The 18238-nt window shown below is 41.7% G+C and overlaps 1 protein-coding gene across 3 annotated transcripts; it reads left to right on the forward strand.

Annotated features, from left to right (window-relative positions):
- The first annotated feature begins 303 nt into the window (after positions 1-303).
- On the forward strand, positions 304-17099 carry LOC120734132 (gap junction delta-2 protein-like). Of its 3 annotated transcripts, XM_040032714.1 has the most exons (3): positions 304-1632; positions 3294-3350; positions 15297-17099. In XM_040032714.1, exons 1-3 carry the CDS (start codon positions 1562-1564, stop codon positions 16159-16161), a joined length of 993 nt encoding a protein of 330 aa, XP_039888648.1. In that variant the 5' UTR covers positions 304-1561; the 3' UTR covers positions 16162-17099. The 3 variants fall into 3 exon arrangements, with proteins under 3 accessions (XP_039888648.1, XP_039888649.1, XP_039888647.1); XM_040032715.1 differs by lacking the exon at positions 3294-3350; XM_040032713.1 differs by lacking the exon at positions 304-1632 and having other exon boundaries at positions 2165-3350.
- The last annotated feature ends 1139 nt before the right edge of the window (positions 17100-18238 follow it).

Genomic DNA, 18238 nt, shown 5'->3' on the forward strand with positions numbered 1-18238 from the left:
TGCAATGAACACAGGGCAGGAGGCACAGTTAGATCACAACTCCGTCTTTTCTGTGCAACATCAGGCAGGAACAGGCACAGCAGTACAGTGGGAGGCATTCTTGCAAGCATAACCGAAGCAGAGATCAGAGTAGCAATCCAAGCACATTTACAAGAGGAGGCAGAGAAGGAGGGAGGGCGAGAAGGAGGGATGAGAGAGAGCAGATCTATGAAAGGAGGAGGAGGGGTGTTGCATGCTCACACAGTGTGACAGAGATAGAGCGATGAACGAGGCTGAGACACACAGAGAGAGAGAGGGAGAGAGGGGAGAGCACAGAGCAGAGATGGGGACCGAACGCTGAGACAGAGGTAGTTGGAAGGACTCAGATCTGCAGAACAAACGTGAGGAAAAGGAGGAAGAGAGTGAAGGTGAAGGAGAGCAGGAGGGAGAGAGGCGGGAGGGAGGGGGGTGCAAGATGATGGAGCACAGAAATAGGTTTCTCAGGACAGCTTTTCATCCCTGCAAGACATGACTCTTGGTGTTGAACTGTGCTGAATTTAGCCAGGGGGACAACACAGGACAACACAGGACAGCAGGTCTGCAGCACATTGACTGGGTTCAGTCTCACTGGATGCAGCAAAGCAGCTGATTTATTACTGAGGGGCTGGGTGGCAGCGTGTTTGAGCGTGTGTCTCTGAGCGCACGTGTGTGTGCATGTGTGTGTATGCAGGTTTTTATGGGTCCTTGTAGCACTCAGAGCTGTGGGAGCGACCATTCCTCCAGTCATGAAATGACATTCAGCAGGCAGGAGCTTTGTGTGCTGGCGTGGATCTGCAGTCCTCAGTAGGAAGTGCGAGAGTGGGGATTCAAAGCTGTCATCGAGTGCAAGTGTGTGTGTGTGTTTACAGTGCCGTTTGCTGAGGTGAGCCGAGGAGGATCAGCTATATGTGTTGTGTGTGTGTGTTTAGGTTGGAGTAGCAAGGGTGCAGCAAAGGCAAAGCTTCTACACAATGCAAGGACGATTGCAGGGGAGCACCGATGGCAGTGAGTGCAGCTAAAGTACAAGGAGTGCCCTGGGGGTAAGGTGGAGGACAAAGGCAGGGACAGAAGAAGGAGAGGGGAAGGAGAACAGAGGCAAGTGGAAAACAGAGGGTGATCATGGCTGTCATTCAGTGAGCTATAGCATATGCTGTAGCGCAGAGCAGAGTGGTGCGGCAGGGGGAGGACAAGCATCACTGCACAGGGGAGGGGGAGAAACTACGGGAGAGAGAAGGTGGGGGGAGTGGTGTGTGTGTGGTGGGGAGGCGATCAGCTCAGCACCTCTTCAGCACCTGGAAGAGGAGCAGAGCGGGACAGGCCCAGCAGAAGACACTCATTCATTCACGTGCACAGAGATGAACTGATAAGCGGCCAGGTCAACGTGTAGAGGTCAAAGGGAGCTGAGGTGTGACGGGAGTGGGTGGGTGGTTTGACTGTACTCTCTGCTGGTCCTGAGAGCAAGGCGAAGGAGTTCCCTGGAGGAAAGGGGGGTCAGGTCCCCAAGCCCTGTTTCTTCTGACCGTTCTGCCCCCTCTTCATCGCCATGGGAGAGTGGACGATTTTGGAGAGGCTGCTGGAGGCGGCTGTCCAGCAGCACTCTACTATGATCGGAAGGTAAGACATGGATTTAAGTGGGAAGGTGGTGTTTTCTGGTTTTGTGTCCGCGGTTTTATGTCAACTGATGAGCTGGGATTTTTTTCTTTCTTTCTTTCTTTTTTGCACATTACATGCTGTTTTGTATGGATCTGTGGATGGCATCTGTACAGAGACTACCCTTCTCAAGGCTTGTCCCAGTGCTCTCCTCTGTTCCACTATCCCTCACAGTCCTCCCTGCCTTCCCCGTCCTTTCTTCCTCCCTGCTCTCCTCACTCTTATCCTCCACACCCACTATTAGTTAAGGCATAACCTAATTGCACATAGTCAGCAGCAGGCATTACGGTTAATTCAGAGAGGTTCCTATGTTTTTACTAGCTAATAGCCAAGCTATTGATAGATTATGCTTGATGCTGCTGGCCACAGACCAATAGGACAGAAGGAGGAGAGGGGAGTAGGAGTGAGAGGAGGGGAGGGGAGAACAGAGGTGCGGAAGATGAAAGGATGGTGAGCAAGCAGGTGTGGAGGAAGAATCATGGGGGAAGTTAATGACTCTGAACTCTGAGTGATTTTATTTCCTAAAAAAAACATAAAAGTTAATCCAATTAGTTTTGACCAGCAGACATTGTTATACTTTGCGTGAGAGTGTTTCGTGGCGGAGAGTTGAACAGACGAGCTTTTAGTTTGATTAGCAGTGGAGACATGCCACGGAGACTTGCTGTAAAATTGGTGTGAAATACGTGCCCCACATGCGTGCCCCACATCATCTCTGTGTGATTAATTGATTGCAAAAGTGGAATTTTCCACCCAGTGAACACAATCCAAATGTCCCGCTTGGATGCTCATTTGGCAAAGTGAAGAGTCAACATGCTTCAGCCTGTGAAATCTGGATGTATATGTCGGCCATTTAAAAACTGCTTTGCTTTGGTAAAAACAAAAAGTAACAGTGAAGACTGTGATCGCCCTGCTGTGTTCATTAACTCAAACTCAACAAGGACATGGCCTAAACGTCTTTTTGCTTCAGTGGTCTTTTGTGTGAGTGTGTGTGTTTCTTGCCCCGTGTAAGTTAAAGGACTGCAAAATGGCTCATGTGTTCATTGTCTGTGAATAAGCCAACATCCTCCAGTGGCACTGGAACTGCGTCAAAGTAACAGAGATGATGTGAGCTACACATTTATACCAAAATTTCAGCTGATCGGCAATTTGAAGCTAAGACAGAGATCCTCCTTCCAACCAAATAATTTCAGTCAACTAATTTCTATATTTTAAAAGTGCATTAACCAACGAATTCATCTGGTCCAGTCCTCATATGGAACAATAACCTGGACGCTGACTTGATTTAAAGATGCATTAAGCAATCTCACAGTCTTGTGAGTCCCTCCCATTGATGGCTTGGGAGTACTGTTGTAGCACTGAGAATCAATATCCCACTTGGAAGCCCTACACAACTTTCAGCTAGTTGTTTTGGTTTCTTTAAGTGGAAAAACCAAAACAATGCTGGTTCGAATGAATGTGGGCAGTCGCTCCCGGTACCGAAGCTAACTGCCCTGTGTAAAAAAACGCCGAAGAAACTGGTAAGCAAAGTTGGAGATTTAGCAAATGAAAAAAAACAAAAACAATTATGAGTTGGAAGAGCAAAGAAGGGCTAAAACGCCAGTGAATATTGGAATTACATTCAACAGGTGGCCAGATAAAGGAGACCGAAGGGATGTCCGTGTTGCTCTGTTTCTGCTGGATATGTGAGTAGGCAACTGTTTGCTAACATGTTAGCCATAACACCTTGATAAGCTAGATGCTAACTGTTGTGAACTTGTTTTGGAGTCTTTCCGCCCCCTAGTGGTCAAAAATTACTTAATGCAGCTTTAAAATAACAGTTCTGGAAGCTGAATCAGTAAAATCCTGTGAGCACAGGGTACAAAGAACGCTGAAAATTAATCTCTGGATGATTCACGCCACCTACAGATTTTCAGAGGCACAGAAGCAACTCTCAATTTGTCTGCTACCTCTTTCAGAAGTCATAAAGACTATTCTCATGATGCACTGGTTTTTTCTTATATGCATAGTTTGAGCTATTTGTTGATCATGCACTTCACTGGCTGAACACTAATAAAGGGTATCCTGAATACCAAAGATGTGTTTAGTAAATCGAGTGGTACAGTTTAGAACAGGGCACTTTTTTGTGTGAGATGTGATAGCGTTTACTATATTTATTTTCTATTATGTGTCAAACTGTCCAAAGACACGTGACATTGGATAGTTAAATGATAGTAAAAAAAAAGCGCATCTCCATCATATAGTAGTATGAAATCCACAGCTATGTTCGACTCTGCTGAATACAGTGAAATGCTTTGTAAATGATCCCCGTGTGTTTGGCTTTCCTCAGAGTGTTTGTCCTACAAGGCTCTTTAGTTGACCCTAGAGCATTAGCTGTAACATTATCTGCTTCCCAGTGGCGGGGTTTCCTCCATTTTTCTTCCATCTGCTATGTAAGCCAAGAAACCTTTGTTTTTGAGTCTCTCTGTACATTATTTGTTAGCATTTTTTGTTTTAGGCCCCCGAACAACTTCTTATTTTCTCTATGCCGCTTTCGATTTTGTCCCTTTAGTTAGCATGTGTGCAGGATATCTGAAGATGTACAGGAAAATTCACAAGTACCTTGGACAGAGAGGCCGTGGACTAACTTGTAGCAAGTTATTTTTAAGTGGTGATATTGCTTTTCAACTATAGAAAGGAAAAGAAAACTTTAGACATTCCTAGGTTATCTCAGCAGTAAGACAAAAAACAACAACAACAAAAAATGCCTTGACTCCTAAACCTAAGCATGTGTCTGCATGGTCAGGAAATCAGTGACACTTAATAATTAAAAGACAGGAATCATGTTTCTGGATGTACCAGCAAGTTGGAGAATTGTTCACCACTGGCACAGTTTTGTGCTGTCAAGGTGCCTCCTAGATTGTTAACGCCAAACCCCACACTAAATTATGTGTGGAGTCAAAATTGTTGCACTGACCTCTATGGGTTGAAAGGTTCAAGTCTGTTGCACCACTGACCACAGCCAACAATGGTTGTTGGCTGTGGTCCATTGCACTCGTGAACACAACCGTGATGTAGTGTTGCACTGTTGTGCGTCGTGAAGTCCTGCACTTCACAGGGTGTGGCATGCAGCGACTGGTAGATGGCATCACAAGTAGGATGTTCAGCCTGTGTGTCGTTACTTTGACAACGTTTGCATGTGTTCGCTTGCAGTTTTAATGGATGCGGTTCCAAAGCACAGAACAGTGACGTTTCGACATAAAAGGTCTCCCCTGCATCCAAACTTTGGAACATGGTTGCATGTCAGTCATCTTTTTTTGAGTGCCGACACGAGGATGTAAATCCACCGTGAGACACCGACAGCATTTTCAGATGTTTAGACTGTCTTTTTGAGCTACAATTAAGCTGTTTCTTAATTGTAGGTTTAAGCTAACCTATGCCCTGGCATAGGATAGATAATTAGCTCAGGATTACGGAAGAGTGTTTGAAATAGAAACGGACCAACTCTACACTGTGGCATAGGTTAGCTTAATTATGGTCTTTGATCGAGACAGACAAATTGAGAGTTGCTTCTGTGCCTCTGACTAACCACAGGTGCCTTGCGTATTATGACTCATTCAGTTATTAATGTTGTGTATTGTGAAATTTTCATAAGCTTGACTTCTAACTGCACAATGTACAATGTGTGCATGGATAACCGATGACTGTACTCATGATAACATGGAAATGAAAATCATTGTCAAGGCTGCAGTAATCCATCTCTATCCCAAACCAGTTTTACAGTTATGATAACCCTGAAATCTTTTGCATTAGATAGTATAGTCAGTCTTAGTCTGTTAATTGTAACAAATTAATGACATTTCTGATAAGAATGGAGGTCAGCACACAGACCTGCATATCTATTTTCTGTACCTTAATAAAGATTTAACAAAATCTGCACTGAATACGTGATGTTTGTTAGCACTATCCTCTCCAACTTAAACATTCAGGCTCCAAAATTAGGAAAACTAAATTGTTATTTTATTCTTATGCCAATGGCACAGCTCTATTTGTGTACATTTGTGTAAAACATGACACTAGCAGCCTTGATAATGTTTGTGGTTGTTTTCTATGCATATTAATTGACTTCTGGTTACAATTAAAACAATAATTTCATTTTTTGTACATCTACAGCCTTCACAATAAAAATTTTACAGCAGTAATTTACTTTTTGTTTTGTCCTATTCGTAATTCTTGCTGATATACAATCTCATACAAATTAAGTATTTAAGTGGGTGCGATAGACAAATAAATTACATGTCCATATAATACTGCAAACTGAATGTGGAGGGCATGCATCTAACACCTAGGCTCGTCATTTTTCCCAGTCCTTAATCTGTATACAAAAATCACATCATTACAATATATTTTAAAGCACACAACTACAGGCAATAAACTGTTTAATATTCACATACAGTAATACAGTTTGTGTGTGTGTGTATGTGTGTGTTTCACATGTGGTGCTCAAACCATTTGCAGATCGCAGGTGTGAATGTTTGTGATGTCTACCGTGACAAAAATGCGTCCGACCGTGTGAAGATCAAGCCTTTGGGTGCGAGATATATAACTTGCCTCTCCTTGACTGCATTGCTGTAGTGAGGTCAGCGCAAAAGATGAGCTGGAAAAAAAAGAGGCAGAGATAATGGAGCACTAGAGTGATCTGAGGAAGATAAAATAATAAAGGTAACCGGATGGATAGAGAGGAGATGATGGGCGCTGTAGAGGCAGAACAAAAAAGCTGCAACGGATGGATGAGGGTGGGGGTGAGACAGAGGGAGGAAGAAAAGTTTTCCCTCTGCAGAGGTTTATCGCTCGGAATCTGTGTCAGAGATCCTTCATCTGAAGTTGCTGGCTGACCCGGCACACAATGTTGACAGCAGTGTTCATGAAGCAGCTCTTTTAAATGTTCAGGTTGATTCTGAGATAAAGTACATGCAAATGTCACTGTCTATGCTGTTAAAGCCACAAAAGTACATTTCCATAGATTACATTCTGTAAACTGCATTTCAATCAGATTAAGAATTAGTTTACAAAGTGCTGTTTGCTGCATCTATTTACCCTTTATTTGTTTTTTATTCTGTGATGAAGCTCTAAATGATCCATTATTCATCATCTATCACTCCCCACTTAAGCAGTATAAACCATAAAATCTTAATAAATGCTTCGTGCCTCTTGTTGCACGTTGCAACTGATGTCAAGTCATTCATTAAAAATGTATGCAGAGTTGACCAGCCTTTTAATGCAACAAAGTGGTGTATGAAATACACCTTGTTGCTCTGCAGTGCTGTTTATATGGCTGGAAGAACCTGCACTTAGACAGGCAGCCCGGAAAGGTTTGACGTGACCGAACATATCTGCGTTCTTGTTTGTTGGCTTTAAAAGCAAGATGCACTCTTTGCCCCGAAGTTGTTCACTCCTGCAGTTTTCATGGTCAAGTTCTTTTCCTAAATGGGTCAGGATATCCACAAGAAGGCGGTACCCTACTTTGAGAAGGGCACCCTAGTTCTCCCAAAATAATCAGAGATGCAGGAATGCTCTGCGTGAATTGAGGACATCATCCCTTCTGACAGAATATACTTCATGTATCATTGATAACCATCTTCCTGGATAAGATTTATTCCACCCGAGAAGGTTTTGTTGCAAAGCAAAACAACGGCGTCCATATTGCAGCATTAGAAAAGATTAGTAATCCATCATCGTTCGCCAAGGAGCAGGACTGTCGTTCAAATTAAACCATTTTCCTGCACATCTATAGTTGTCATTAGTTTATTTGTGCAGCAGTCCCTGATGTTGAATGAAATTGATTGCACGGTTTGCCACTAGCGCTGAGCTCAGCTTTCACTCAGCGCGGGCTATTATTCATTTCAGCAACACATCAGCGGTGTGTGTAAGAGTTTTATCAGGCATGTAATGTTTCCCCTATGCATAGCCTAAATGTATATTTAATGACTTCCCACATGTAGTGATATTTTCTGATTCGATTCAGACAGGTTTTGTTAAACTTTTATGAATTGTGAGCCTGTTATTAAACACCCAAACTCCCTTAAAGAAAGCATTTTGAAGATGTTGTTTTTTAAGGTAAAAATGTAGTCCAGGAAAAATGTGCACCAGAGACTGAAGTAATGACTAATGTAAATGCTTATTTCTTTTTCTTTAACATAAACAAGGGCTGGTTTAAAAGATGTGAAGTGAGGCATGCATGTATGTGGGCTGCACTGAGATTTTTAAACTATTTGCAGTGTTCTAATTATTCATTGCTTAAAATAAAGACAAACTTTAACTTCCTCTTGGGTAAATCCTGGTGGCAAAGATGTCTAACTAGAAATGTTTGACACCGACAACCTAACAAATCTATGATACTATGATACAATATGTAAAGCTCCAATCTAAAATAAAAAGAATAAATCAGTAAAAAGTAATAAACAGCCTATTCTACAGGTGGACAGATCAATCCCAATATCGATATTATCTATGCCAACCCTGGTATTGGTATTAGATCTATGCTAGCATGATAGGATCAATGCCTTATTTCTATCCTAAGTTCAGTAGCCCATTGAATTGTATTATCTATTGTATTCACAGCCTATGGCACTTTTAAACAACAGAAGGTGAAAAGCTGAAAGGCGCGTTTCGTTGTGTTAACTAATTATTGTGGAAATTAAAATTCACAGTTAATTAGTAGTCATTAAAATGTGTTCAGCATTTGTCAAAATGATGATGATTCAACTCATAAATCACGACGCCACTGCTCTCCCCTCCATATGCTGTCTTTATAGGTTCAAAGTATCGGTCCTGTATTGATCTGGCATCAGCTCGATACCAAAGTTTGCAGTATCACACACCACTAGCCTAATCACAAACTTAGCCATCAGCTAGTGAAGGTTTAAAATATGGACAGAGTTAGGAGGCGGGCTGAGTGGGAGAGACATGAAATAAGCGTTCACCTTGCACAGGTGAATGGTGCTATCATGTTATATTGTGGGAAGTCAATTTACAGGAGCCAACCATGTTACTAGAGTCTGACTGTCTTTAATGGCACATCGCAGGTTTAGGAAAGAAAACACGCAGTTTGAGGGTCATTAATAACAAATACATTTCCCTCAGTTGAAATAAGAAATTAATACACACATTAGAAGGAAGTTAGGGACATTCATTAATGTGCAGATTGAATCATATTTTACTGTGATACATAATGACAGTACTTACAATAGTAAGCCACTTGATTTGGAAAGTAACCATCATGTTCGTGTGCTCTAACTTTCAGAAAGGACAACTGATTAGAATTTAAATAATCTGCCAGAAAAGCCATGAGGCAGGAAGCTGTTTCACACCCCAACATATGCAAACACAAATATTATAGACAGGTTATTGTATGCAACTCTAAGCCAATGTTTAAATGAACAAAAGCTCGCACGTTGTGATGAACAAAGCATCTGAATTCACAAAGTGTTTATATGGTCTTTCAGTAACTTCTAGTAATTAGCTTGTGATTAGAAGCTTTTACAGCTGTAAACTCCCACTAATATAGATCTGTGTTCGCTGGTTTTATAACTAGCAAGTTATATATCAGAAGCGCTTTTCCAACCTCTTTCCACGAGGCTAAAACTCCATTAATACTTTTTACAGAGAAACTTGCTACATACAATTTTACTAAAAGCCTTACAATTAAATCTTTGCAACCCAACACACAATCTAACCAGCGCTGACAAGTAGCAAAGGTTCTGTTTACTGACCTTATGTAGAGGCTACATTTTAGCAGCGGAGATATTTTTATAAAAAAGTAACCATTCCAGACATTTACTAAGATTTTATGTGTTTTTTGCAATTAAACAGTCAGATGAAAAGCCCCCACATAAAAATTAAGGTTAAATATGCTACTTTAGGAAAACTTGTGAGTGCAGTTTGAAATATTAGGGACAAAAACTTCTAACAATTTGTTACTTTTCAGCACCAGATTTATATGCTTAAGAAGATATCCTCTGAAGACAAACATACAGTGCAACCACATGAGGCAGCTGATTTTTGTCTGCTGCAAGACTTAAAGGTTCTGGCACTAAAACATATTAGAGAGACAGAGCAGAGCTGATGCATTCTGGGAACTATCAAAATTAAAAAGGGGTCTTATGCAACGTCCTGAACAAATACCATTTAAAGTATGAATCCAATTTCCCAGTCTTGCTATTTTGGGTAGGTCTGAAAAGGTCAGGCTCGGTGACGCGGTGATGTTTCCTGTTTTTATCAAGGATAGCTTTGACTACTTGTTATCTAGTTTGGGAGAAACTTGTGTGAAACTTCAGAGCTGCGTAAACTTAGCTGCGGTAACATGTAATCATCTCTTTTCTCGTCAATATCAAGCATTTCATTAATAAATATATAAAAAAATATCTCCTGTAACTCCTTCATCCTCAGTAACCAGACTTCCATTACAGTGATGCCGAGTCATTTGCCCTGTCAGTCGCCCTTGTGTATTTATTTACCAAAAATGTCAATATTTTTCAATTCAATATCCATTTAATTCAATTTTATTTATACAGCACCAAATAAAAACATTAAAATCGCCTCAAGGGGCTTTATATTGTAAGGTAGACCCTACAATAATACATAAAGAGTAAAAACAATCATATGACCCCCTATGAGCAAGCACTTTGGCGGCAGTGGGAAGGAAAAACTCCCTTTTAACAGGAAGAAACCTCCAGCAGAACCAGGCTCAGGGAGGGGCGGCCATCTGTACAAAAATGTATTACAGGAATAAAATGGGAGACCTGATGTGTGTAAAATCCCATCATTACGCCAAATACTGTACTGTAGGCCAAGATGTCATATAAATGGAATCTTCTGAAATTGTATATTGATGTGATCAGCAAAACGTGCTGGTTCGGGATACACAAAGAAATGCTGATGCCATTTATTTGGCTTTCAAGTTATTTTAGATAGAAACACTTATGCATAATGTTTGCCTCGCTAGCTTGAGTCGAGATGAAAGAGTAATTTTAGATGACATAAAGACAAACGGGATAGAGGAAAGCTGCATCTGGCGTGCTCTGCATTATCATCGCGGATGGTTAGGCCAAGCGATGAGTTAACAGAAACGTTGTGTTTAGGAATTTCTTCCCCCAGCTTTCTTTGAGTGGCGTGAAGTAGTTTGGCATAAAATAAAAATACTCATCATAAACCGTTCTAAGGCATCTTTCTCAAGCGCAGCTGTAATGGTTTTGCTGTGAAGATTGAGATCTCGCTGTTGTCTGTTAGCTGAGGTATAATTGGCACAGATACCTGTAGAGTGTCCCCCAATTAACTTTCCCGTTTCCTCCGTTATTCCTGCAAAACAGCTGGAGGCCATTTCCCTCCGAGATGTTGAATGAGCAAGTGATATAATTACATTTCTGCCCATGTTGACTCTGAGTCGTGGCACAGTGGAAACTAGCAGGATGAAAAAGCTGTTGTGGTTTGAGTCTGACGTCGCTAAACTCGGGCAGATTTTTAAAAACTGTTTCTGTTTCACACTCTAAGTAACGTATTTCAAGACAGCAGGGGTAAGAGAACCACCGCAGCTCAAGTTTAGCTTAAATTACCGTATTCGTCACGCTGACTCGTAGTTGCACTTCAGGCATTCGTGCACATCTGCCGGATATGTGGGCAAGACCTTAAACTATTAAAACACTTTAAGAGAGGAGCAGTGATGAGAGGCGGGTGGATAGAAATGTCTGCACTCTGATAATTAAGCTGTCTAATTTCAAGGCCCGGTAAGGTCTTTATTCATTATGTGCTGCCATCAGCAATCATTGGAGCTTATTATTGAGAGCGTATGGGTGGCAGGAATATTTTTATCCAGGTTTCTTCACAGCTAACTGCACTTATCCAGCCCTTCAGAGGCCAGTCTGTGCACCTTCATATATTAACAGTTACTTTCTTATATTCATAATCTATGTATGAAAGCAAGTGTAGGTTTTCTGGTGCATTTGTGCTTGTGGGCCTCTGTTCTCCCTGGAGGCTGGCGACAGCAGCTGCTGCATGAATGAACGTGTGTGTGTGTGTGTTAAAGCCTCTGGGAAAGACAGAGCTTGCATGTCCAGCCGACACACCAGCTGATGAGCAGCTAACATTACACTGCACACACAATCTTACAGGTCAATCAGCTGCCTGAGGATCACTTTGAAGGTTAACGCAACAAAATACCACCTCATTATCTTTACTTCCTCCTATTTCTGTCCCTCTAGACATAAACGTTAACATGCCCATGAGCTGCTGTTTGTCTCTGCGCTTTATGAAAATGTCAGCTGTCAGTGATGAAGCCCAAGAAAGCAGATATTAAAAAAGAAGATCCAGACGTGAACACGATCCACAGACGCAGAAGGATTGACTTTCTTCTAAATCTTATCAAATCTCCTGGACAGTGGTAGGGATTTAGAAGGTCTCTAAAAATGTAATGATTAGTCTTAGCTTTAACCGGGTCCTCCGGGAAGCAGGATGCTAAATTAGGTGATGAGTGGGGACTGATGTGGGAGACAATTTAGCAGCCATTTAAGAAACTTTTGGTGACAAGAACCATGCTGTGATATGTCGTAATGCCTGAATCTTTTTCATGCCCACTTATATGAATCAACTCTTCAAGTATTTTAATATTCTGCCCCATGGGTTTGAGACACTAAAACTTCTGACATCTTTTTCATTATTCATGATTGTTATTGAATATTCTGCAGGTTCAGGCCTTCGGGCTGTCCCAATCTTCTCCTAGTTACCGTATTGGCTAGTTATGCTGCAGGACTTAAAGCACTGATGTATGCAGACAACGTTCGGGCGCTGCTTTCTGCTAATGCAGCAATCTGCCCCATGCTGATTATCCCGTTATCCAGCAGTAGAGCAAACACATAAACCACCACACACAAACAAACACACACAGCACTCAATACAGGGAACACCTTGGGATTTTTTTTTAATGACAAAAAAAGCAGAAGTAATGACTGGATTTTTAAATGACTGCAATGCTGCGCTACTTTAAAATTGAACAAACTCTGAGGAGGACAAGAAGACTGCAATCACAAAGTCCTTATCCCTCTATATTTATGTAAAAAAAAAAAAAAGCCCAGTTTTTAGTTTAGATGGTGGTGACTACAGACAAATACATACTGATCTATGTCGATGTAATGAAAGACTGGTATAGAGCACTATTTAAAATTTTTGTTAACAGATTTGGATTTGGTCCATCACTAAAAAAGCTGTTACAATGATGAACACATGACAGCATAGTGGAAAGTTTGTCGAGATGAACTGATATTACATGTTGCGGTACATCTATGTGGATGCACTCATCGGAAATCACGAAGCATGACATTTTAAGAAGAAGAAAAAGCTTCAATCCTCTTACCTTCAGTCTGAGGACAGTCTGAACTAAGAATATTTCAGTTCAACATTAAAAAACATGTCGCCCATGAGTCTGTGGCATTACACACAGATGTTTACAGCAGGAAGATTCAGTGGCATTAAGTTGTAATTATAACATAGTAATTATCACTGGGCAGAGAAGCAGCCAATGTCTTTTATTACCTTGATTAGAAAATCAAGGTAGAGTGCAGAAAAGCTGCTCTTGAGCCTCTTGCATGGTTTTAAATCAACATCCAGCACTGCAGATTCTCACACTGACACTGACCTAGAGTTAGTCATATATCCTCTATCTTTTAAACAAATATTTGCATACAGACGAGCTGTGTCGACCACAGATCTCCGTCCCTGTGAGCAGAATGCGTCAAATCTTCCTGTGGTGCAGAGAACCATCAATATCATTCATTCAGCCATATCGACTGCTGTCAAACCACTAGTGAGCCCGTACACATCAGGCTAACCGCAAAGGAGCAGATGTTGACAGATGTCTTAATGTGAATGACACACAGGACCAGATTTGAACTTCTGAAAGTCCAAAGATGCGGGGGAGCTTTATTCTGCTGGATTTTTAACCATGATGGAAGTCAGTGTAGCGTGCACGCTGGCAGCTGCTCTGAGCACAGGCGACTGTGAGTCTTTGCCATTTTGCACAAGTCATACACATGGCTGACTCTTCCTCTTTGTGTCTGTGTCCTCGTGCCTGTCTTCTTCGCACAAAAAAACACACACAGGCATGCATTCGCAGGTGGAGCAGCGATAGTCCTGCAGCAAGGCACTGCTCTATTTTAAGTCTGTTTCATGCTAACGCATGTTCCCCTGGTGTACCTCTTACCTTCACCCGTCTTTCCCTTGGCTTCAGCAAATTGCCTCCTCTTTCACATCATTCAAACAAATGTATTTTTTTTTGACTTGTCGGATATTTCTAACAACTGTAGGCTATTTTTTCCCTCCATACTGGGTGTTTATACAGCCATCCTCTGCAGGTTGCTGTGGTTACTGGTCACTGAAGGTCGGTAGGCATTTTGAGCCCTCATTAAAAGATAAAGTATGGAGTTTCATTTTATAGCAAACAAGTTAGGATGCACGTGCATATTTAAAATACAACAAAATCCCATTACTTTGGCTATTGTCCTATGTAGCTGCCTTTTACTTCAGGGCCAGCTCCCATCTATCTCTATCCCTTTACTTCCCGTCTGTGGCCCCCTCTTGTGCTTGGATACAAGAGTGTGCTAAGCAACTGGCTCTTCCACACAGGGAGCATTCACATCCACGGCTGTGGCATAAATACCAGGGAACTCAATGATGTGCAGGCTTTCCTCGCTCATTAGAAAGAGCTGACACTGCAGCCCTAAAGCCAGAGTCCTCCTCCGCAGTGCCCATACTGGATCGACACCATGAAAATAACAGAACAGCTGTACTGCTCTCTAGATCCACCGGTCCCTGGACACAGCTTTCTATAACTGCAGCAAAGCACTAATGATGCTCAATGGGAAGTCCATGCAGTTTTTAGCAAATGCCACCTCCTCGGGAGAGCAGCTCCCTATAGTTGAGGCAACTCGTTCTTTTCTATGTGAGCTCTTTAAATAGCTACACATCTAAAAGCTTTGCAACTGTGACGGTTGTTGCCCCTTAATATGGTGCATGCTTCTTTCCTCACTTGGGAGTCAACAATGAAACAGAAGGAGGTTATTTATACAGCAATATACTATTCAGTTGCTTTGCAACAGAGATATTTTGGTATGTTCGATAAAAGCTAATTAACACTAGGGGAAATATGCTAACATGCGAGACTGATTCTTAAATCAGTGGGTGTCTATTATAGCTGTTGCCATTCAGTTCCATTTCAGTCCAGCTGTGAAAATGAGTGTGAAATCATCTTTATCTTATGATTAGTGACCTGAGGTGCGCATGCTATCTAGAGCACAGCTCCATCATCCCAGGGTATTGTTTATCACGGCAGCTGCTTACAAGCACACAAATACGCGTGCACACGCACACACATGCAAAGTGAATGTAGTGTCACTGTCCCTTTAATTTTCAGAAACGCATATTCAAAAAAAATCAAAACCACTATTGTCGACAGCACCTATTCACCATTAACTTTATACCGACTCACTCGTACAGTCATGCCCACATATAATGTTCCTTTGTGGATTTGCTCCTCATTAACTGATGCTGTCTTTCTCCTGTTTCACCACCTTCCCTTCCTGCCCTCTCTCCTTCTGTCTCTGCAGGATCCTGCTGACAGTGGTGGTGATTTTCCGTATCTTAATAGTTGGCATAGTGGGGGAGAAGGTGTATGAGGACGAGCAAATCATGTTCATTTGTAACACCATGCAGCCCGGCTGCAACCAGGCTTGTTATGACAAGGCATTCCCGATCTCGCACATCCGCTACTGGGTTTTTCAGATAATCCTGGTGTGCACGCCAAGCCTGTGCTTCATCACCTATTCTGTCCATCAGTCAGCCAAAGCACGTGATCGAAGCTACTCTCTGCTGCATCCTTACATGGATCACCATGGTCATGGCCACCATGGTCGCCACCATGACCACCACTCTCGTAAGCTTCATGCCCGAAACATCAACGGCATCCTGGTGCACCCCGACAGTAGTAAGGAGGATCATGACTGCTTGGAGGTCAAGGAGATCCCTAACGGACCCCGGGGACTCCCTCCAACTCACAAGAGCTCTAAAGTGCGACGGCAAGAAGGCATCTCCCGTTTCTACGTCATCCAGGTTGTGTTCCGCAATGCGCTCGAGATCGGCTTCTTGGCGGGCCAGTATTTCCTGTACGGCTTCAACGTGCCGGGGATGTTTGAGTGCGATCGCTACCCATGCGTGAAGGAGGTGGAGTGTTACGTGTCCCGTCCCACAGAAAAGACTGTGTTTTTGGTCTTTATGTTTGCAGTTAGTGGCATATGTGTGCTACTTAACCTGGCAGAGCTCAACCACCTTGGCTGGAGGAAGATAAAAACGGCCATCAGAGGGGTGCAGGCCCGGAGAAAGTCCATCTGTGAAGTGCGCAAGAAGGATGTTTCACACATGTCCCAAGCCCCAAACCTGGGCAGGACCCAGTCTAGTGAGTCAGCCTACGTCTGACAGAGGCTTCTCTGCCTGGGGGCTCAAAAACCTTTTAAATATTGGAGAAGAGCTTTTCCCTGGCCGCAGACCACCCATCAGTAGGCACAAAACTGACAACTGCATTATTATTCAGGAGCACAGATGGACTCTATGTAGTGACGATGAACCATTACTTCACCAAGTAGAGTTTTTGACACTTTGAAACTAAAAAGGTAACTGTGTTGCTGTAACATTGAGAGCTCTGCTCTGCCTAGGTGACACTAGGTGCCTTCACAGAACCCAACTGACAAAACTGAGCAATTACAAATAATATTAATAGACTGTAGGTTTAAAGGTTGCGTGAGGTTGAATTATCTGAAGTTCTTCATTATTTGCCTTTGCTGTAGCTTAGAAATCCTCTCATTTTCCAATTATGTGTGCATATGCAAGAGCTTAAGCGCGTGCATGCATACGCATGTGTGTGGGGAAAAAAAGCCAATCTCTGACTCAAGTCAGGATAATTGAATGCTAAACTAATCTGAGCTACTGAGAGAAAAATAATGTCCACACTGTTAAGACCACACAGTGGACAAACAAGCACCTTTTGAACAACACAAAATGATCAGCACTAAAATGTTTAGTAAACTGGAACACATCATTTATTGTATCAGACTCTTTTCCTAAAATTTCTCACAAATCTCCATATTCTTCACCGCATTAGGTGCCAAACAGACTGCAGACTCACATCACCTGAGAGCTTCTGCTCAAAATAGGACACAGGGTGCACTGAAGATGAGGTAGATTACTTTCCAACACTGTGTCAATGCACCACAATGCTCCCAGTGCCTGCAAGGCACTGTTTACATTCACACAAAAAAAGAAAAAAAATCAAGAAAAGTGTGCCAGTGTTTGCACTTTGGCTTGTAAAATGTTATTGCTGTTGAAAGCTTATGAATGGAATTACACACTTTAAACAGGAAAAGTATTGTAGTCACAAATATTTTAACATGTAACCTCAAGCTTTTTTTCACAAGCTGATTTGGTGCCATATTTCAAAGTTACTGTACATAGATGAAATGTTATAATTACACTTAGTGTTTTCACTATGCGGTAGAGATAGGCTGTACTTGGGTGGGGGAATAGGGGCTTGGTTGGTTATGAAAATTAATCATAGATTGCCAGCTTTAATGAGATGTATTAATAATGTGCTCTTTGTAATGCCTTTACCCTCTGATGGAGACTGTATGTTCCAGGAAGTGACTTCCCTCTATGGACTCTGAAAAAGGCATGTAACTGAAGCATTATTAGAATGGATAGATTATGAGATGTAACTTTAAAAAGAGACTGTTTAATTTATTTGCATCCTGCTCCTGTGAAATGTAATACTCAGCATGCATGAAGATGAAAACTATAAAGAGATATGAGCATAGAATCTCGTTATGGGAATAATGAAAGCAAATACCTGAAAGGCGCCACAACTGCAGCAATAACAATAATAATAATAATAATATATAGTATGTGACAAAAAATATGTGAATAAATCATTATGCAGTGATTTTGGCTGTGCTTTGTTTAACAAAGATGTGATAATTACTATGCACTGTTGCCTTTCTACTTACGTTGTGTGGTGTTAGCTGATAACAGTCATGCAGGTACACCATGCAAAAAGGAATTTCACTGGAACACTACATCAGCATATGTTTATTGCTATTACTACTGCTAATGCGGTGCAGTGTAGGTTCAAGCGTAAAGAATGGTGAGTTTCAAAAGTCTTCATTTAAAATACATGGACGAAAGTAGGGGGCCGGTGTTCTGACAAAACACCCTACCTATCAAGTTGTCCTAGATGTTGTTACTGCGCATGCGCACAACTCAAAACGCCCATGTTTTTGGTGTTAATACTACACGCCTATTATTTGATCCTACCCGGATCTTGTGCGTGTGAAAAATGGTTAGTATTATATGTTTTACTTCTTTATTACAGTTGATACTTGTTTTCTGTAAGCTGTTGTCAATTTGTTAACTTTTCAAGCTAAGTTGCGTTTTGTTTTGTTTTTTTCAAAAATACTGCAATTTGGAGTCTCAATTGAAGTCATATTTCAAGTCTTGATTTATT

This window comes from Simochromis diagramma, unplaced genomic scaffold (assembly GCF_900408965.1).
Source record: "Simochromis diagramma unplaced genomic scaffold, fSimDia1.1 OVJJ01000216.1, whole genome shotgun sequence".
NCBI classification, from domain to species: domain Eukaryota; kingdom Metazoa; phylum Chordata; class Actinopteri; order Cichliformes; family Cichlidae; genus Simochromis; species Simochromis diagramma.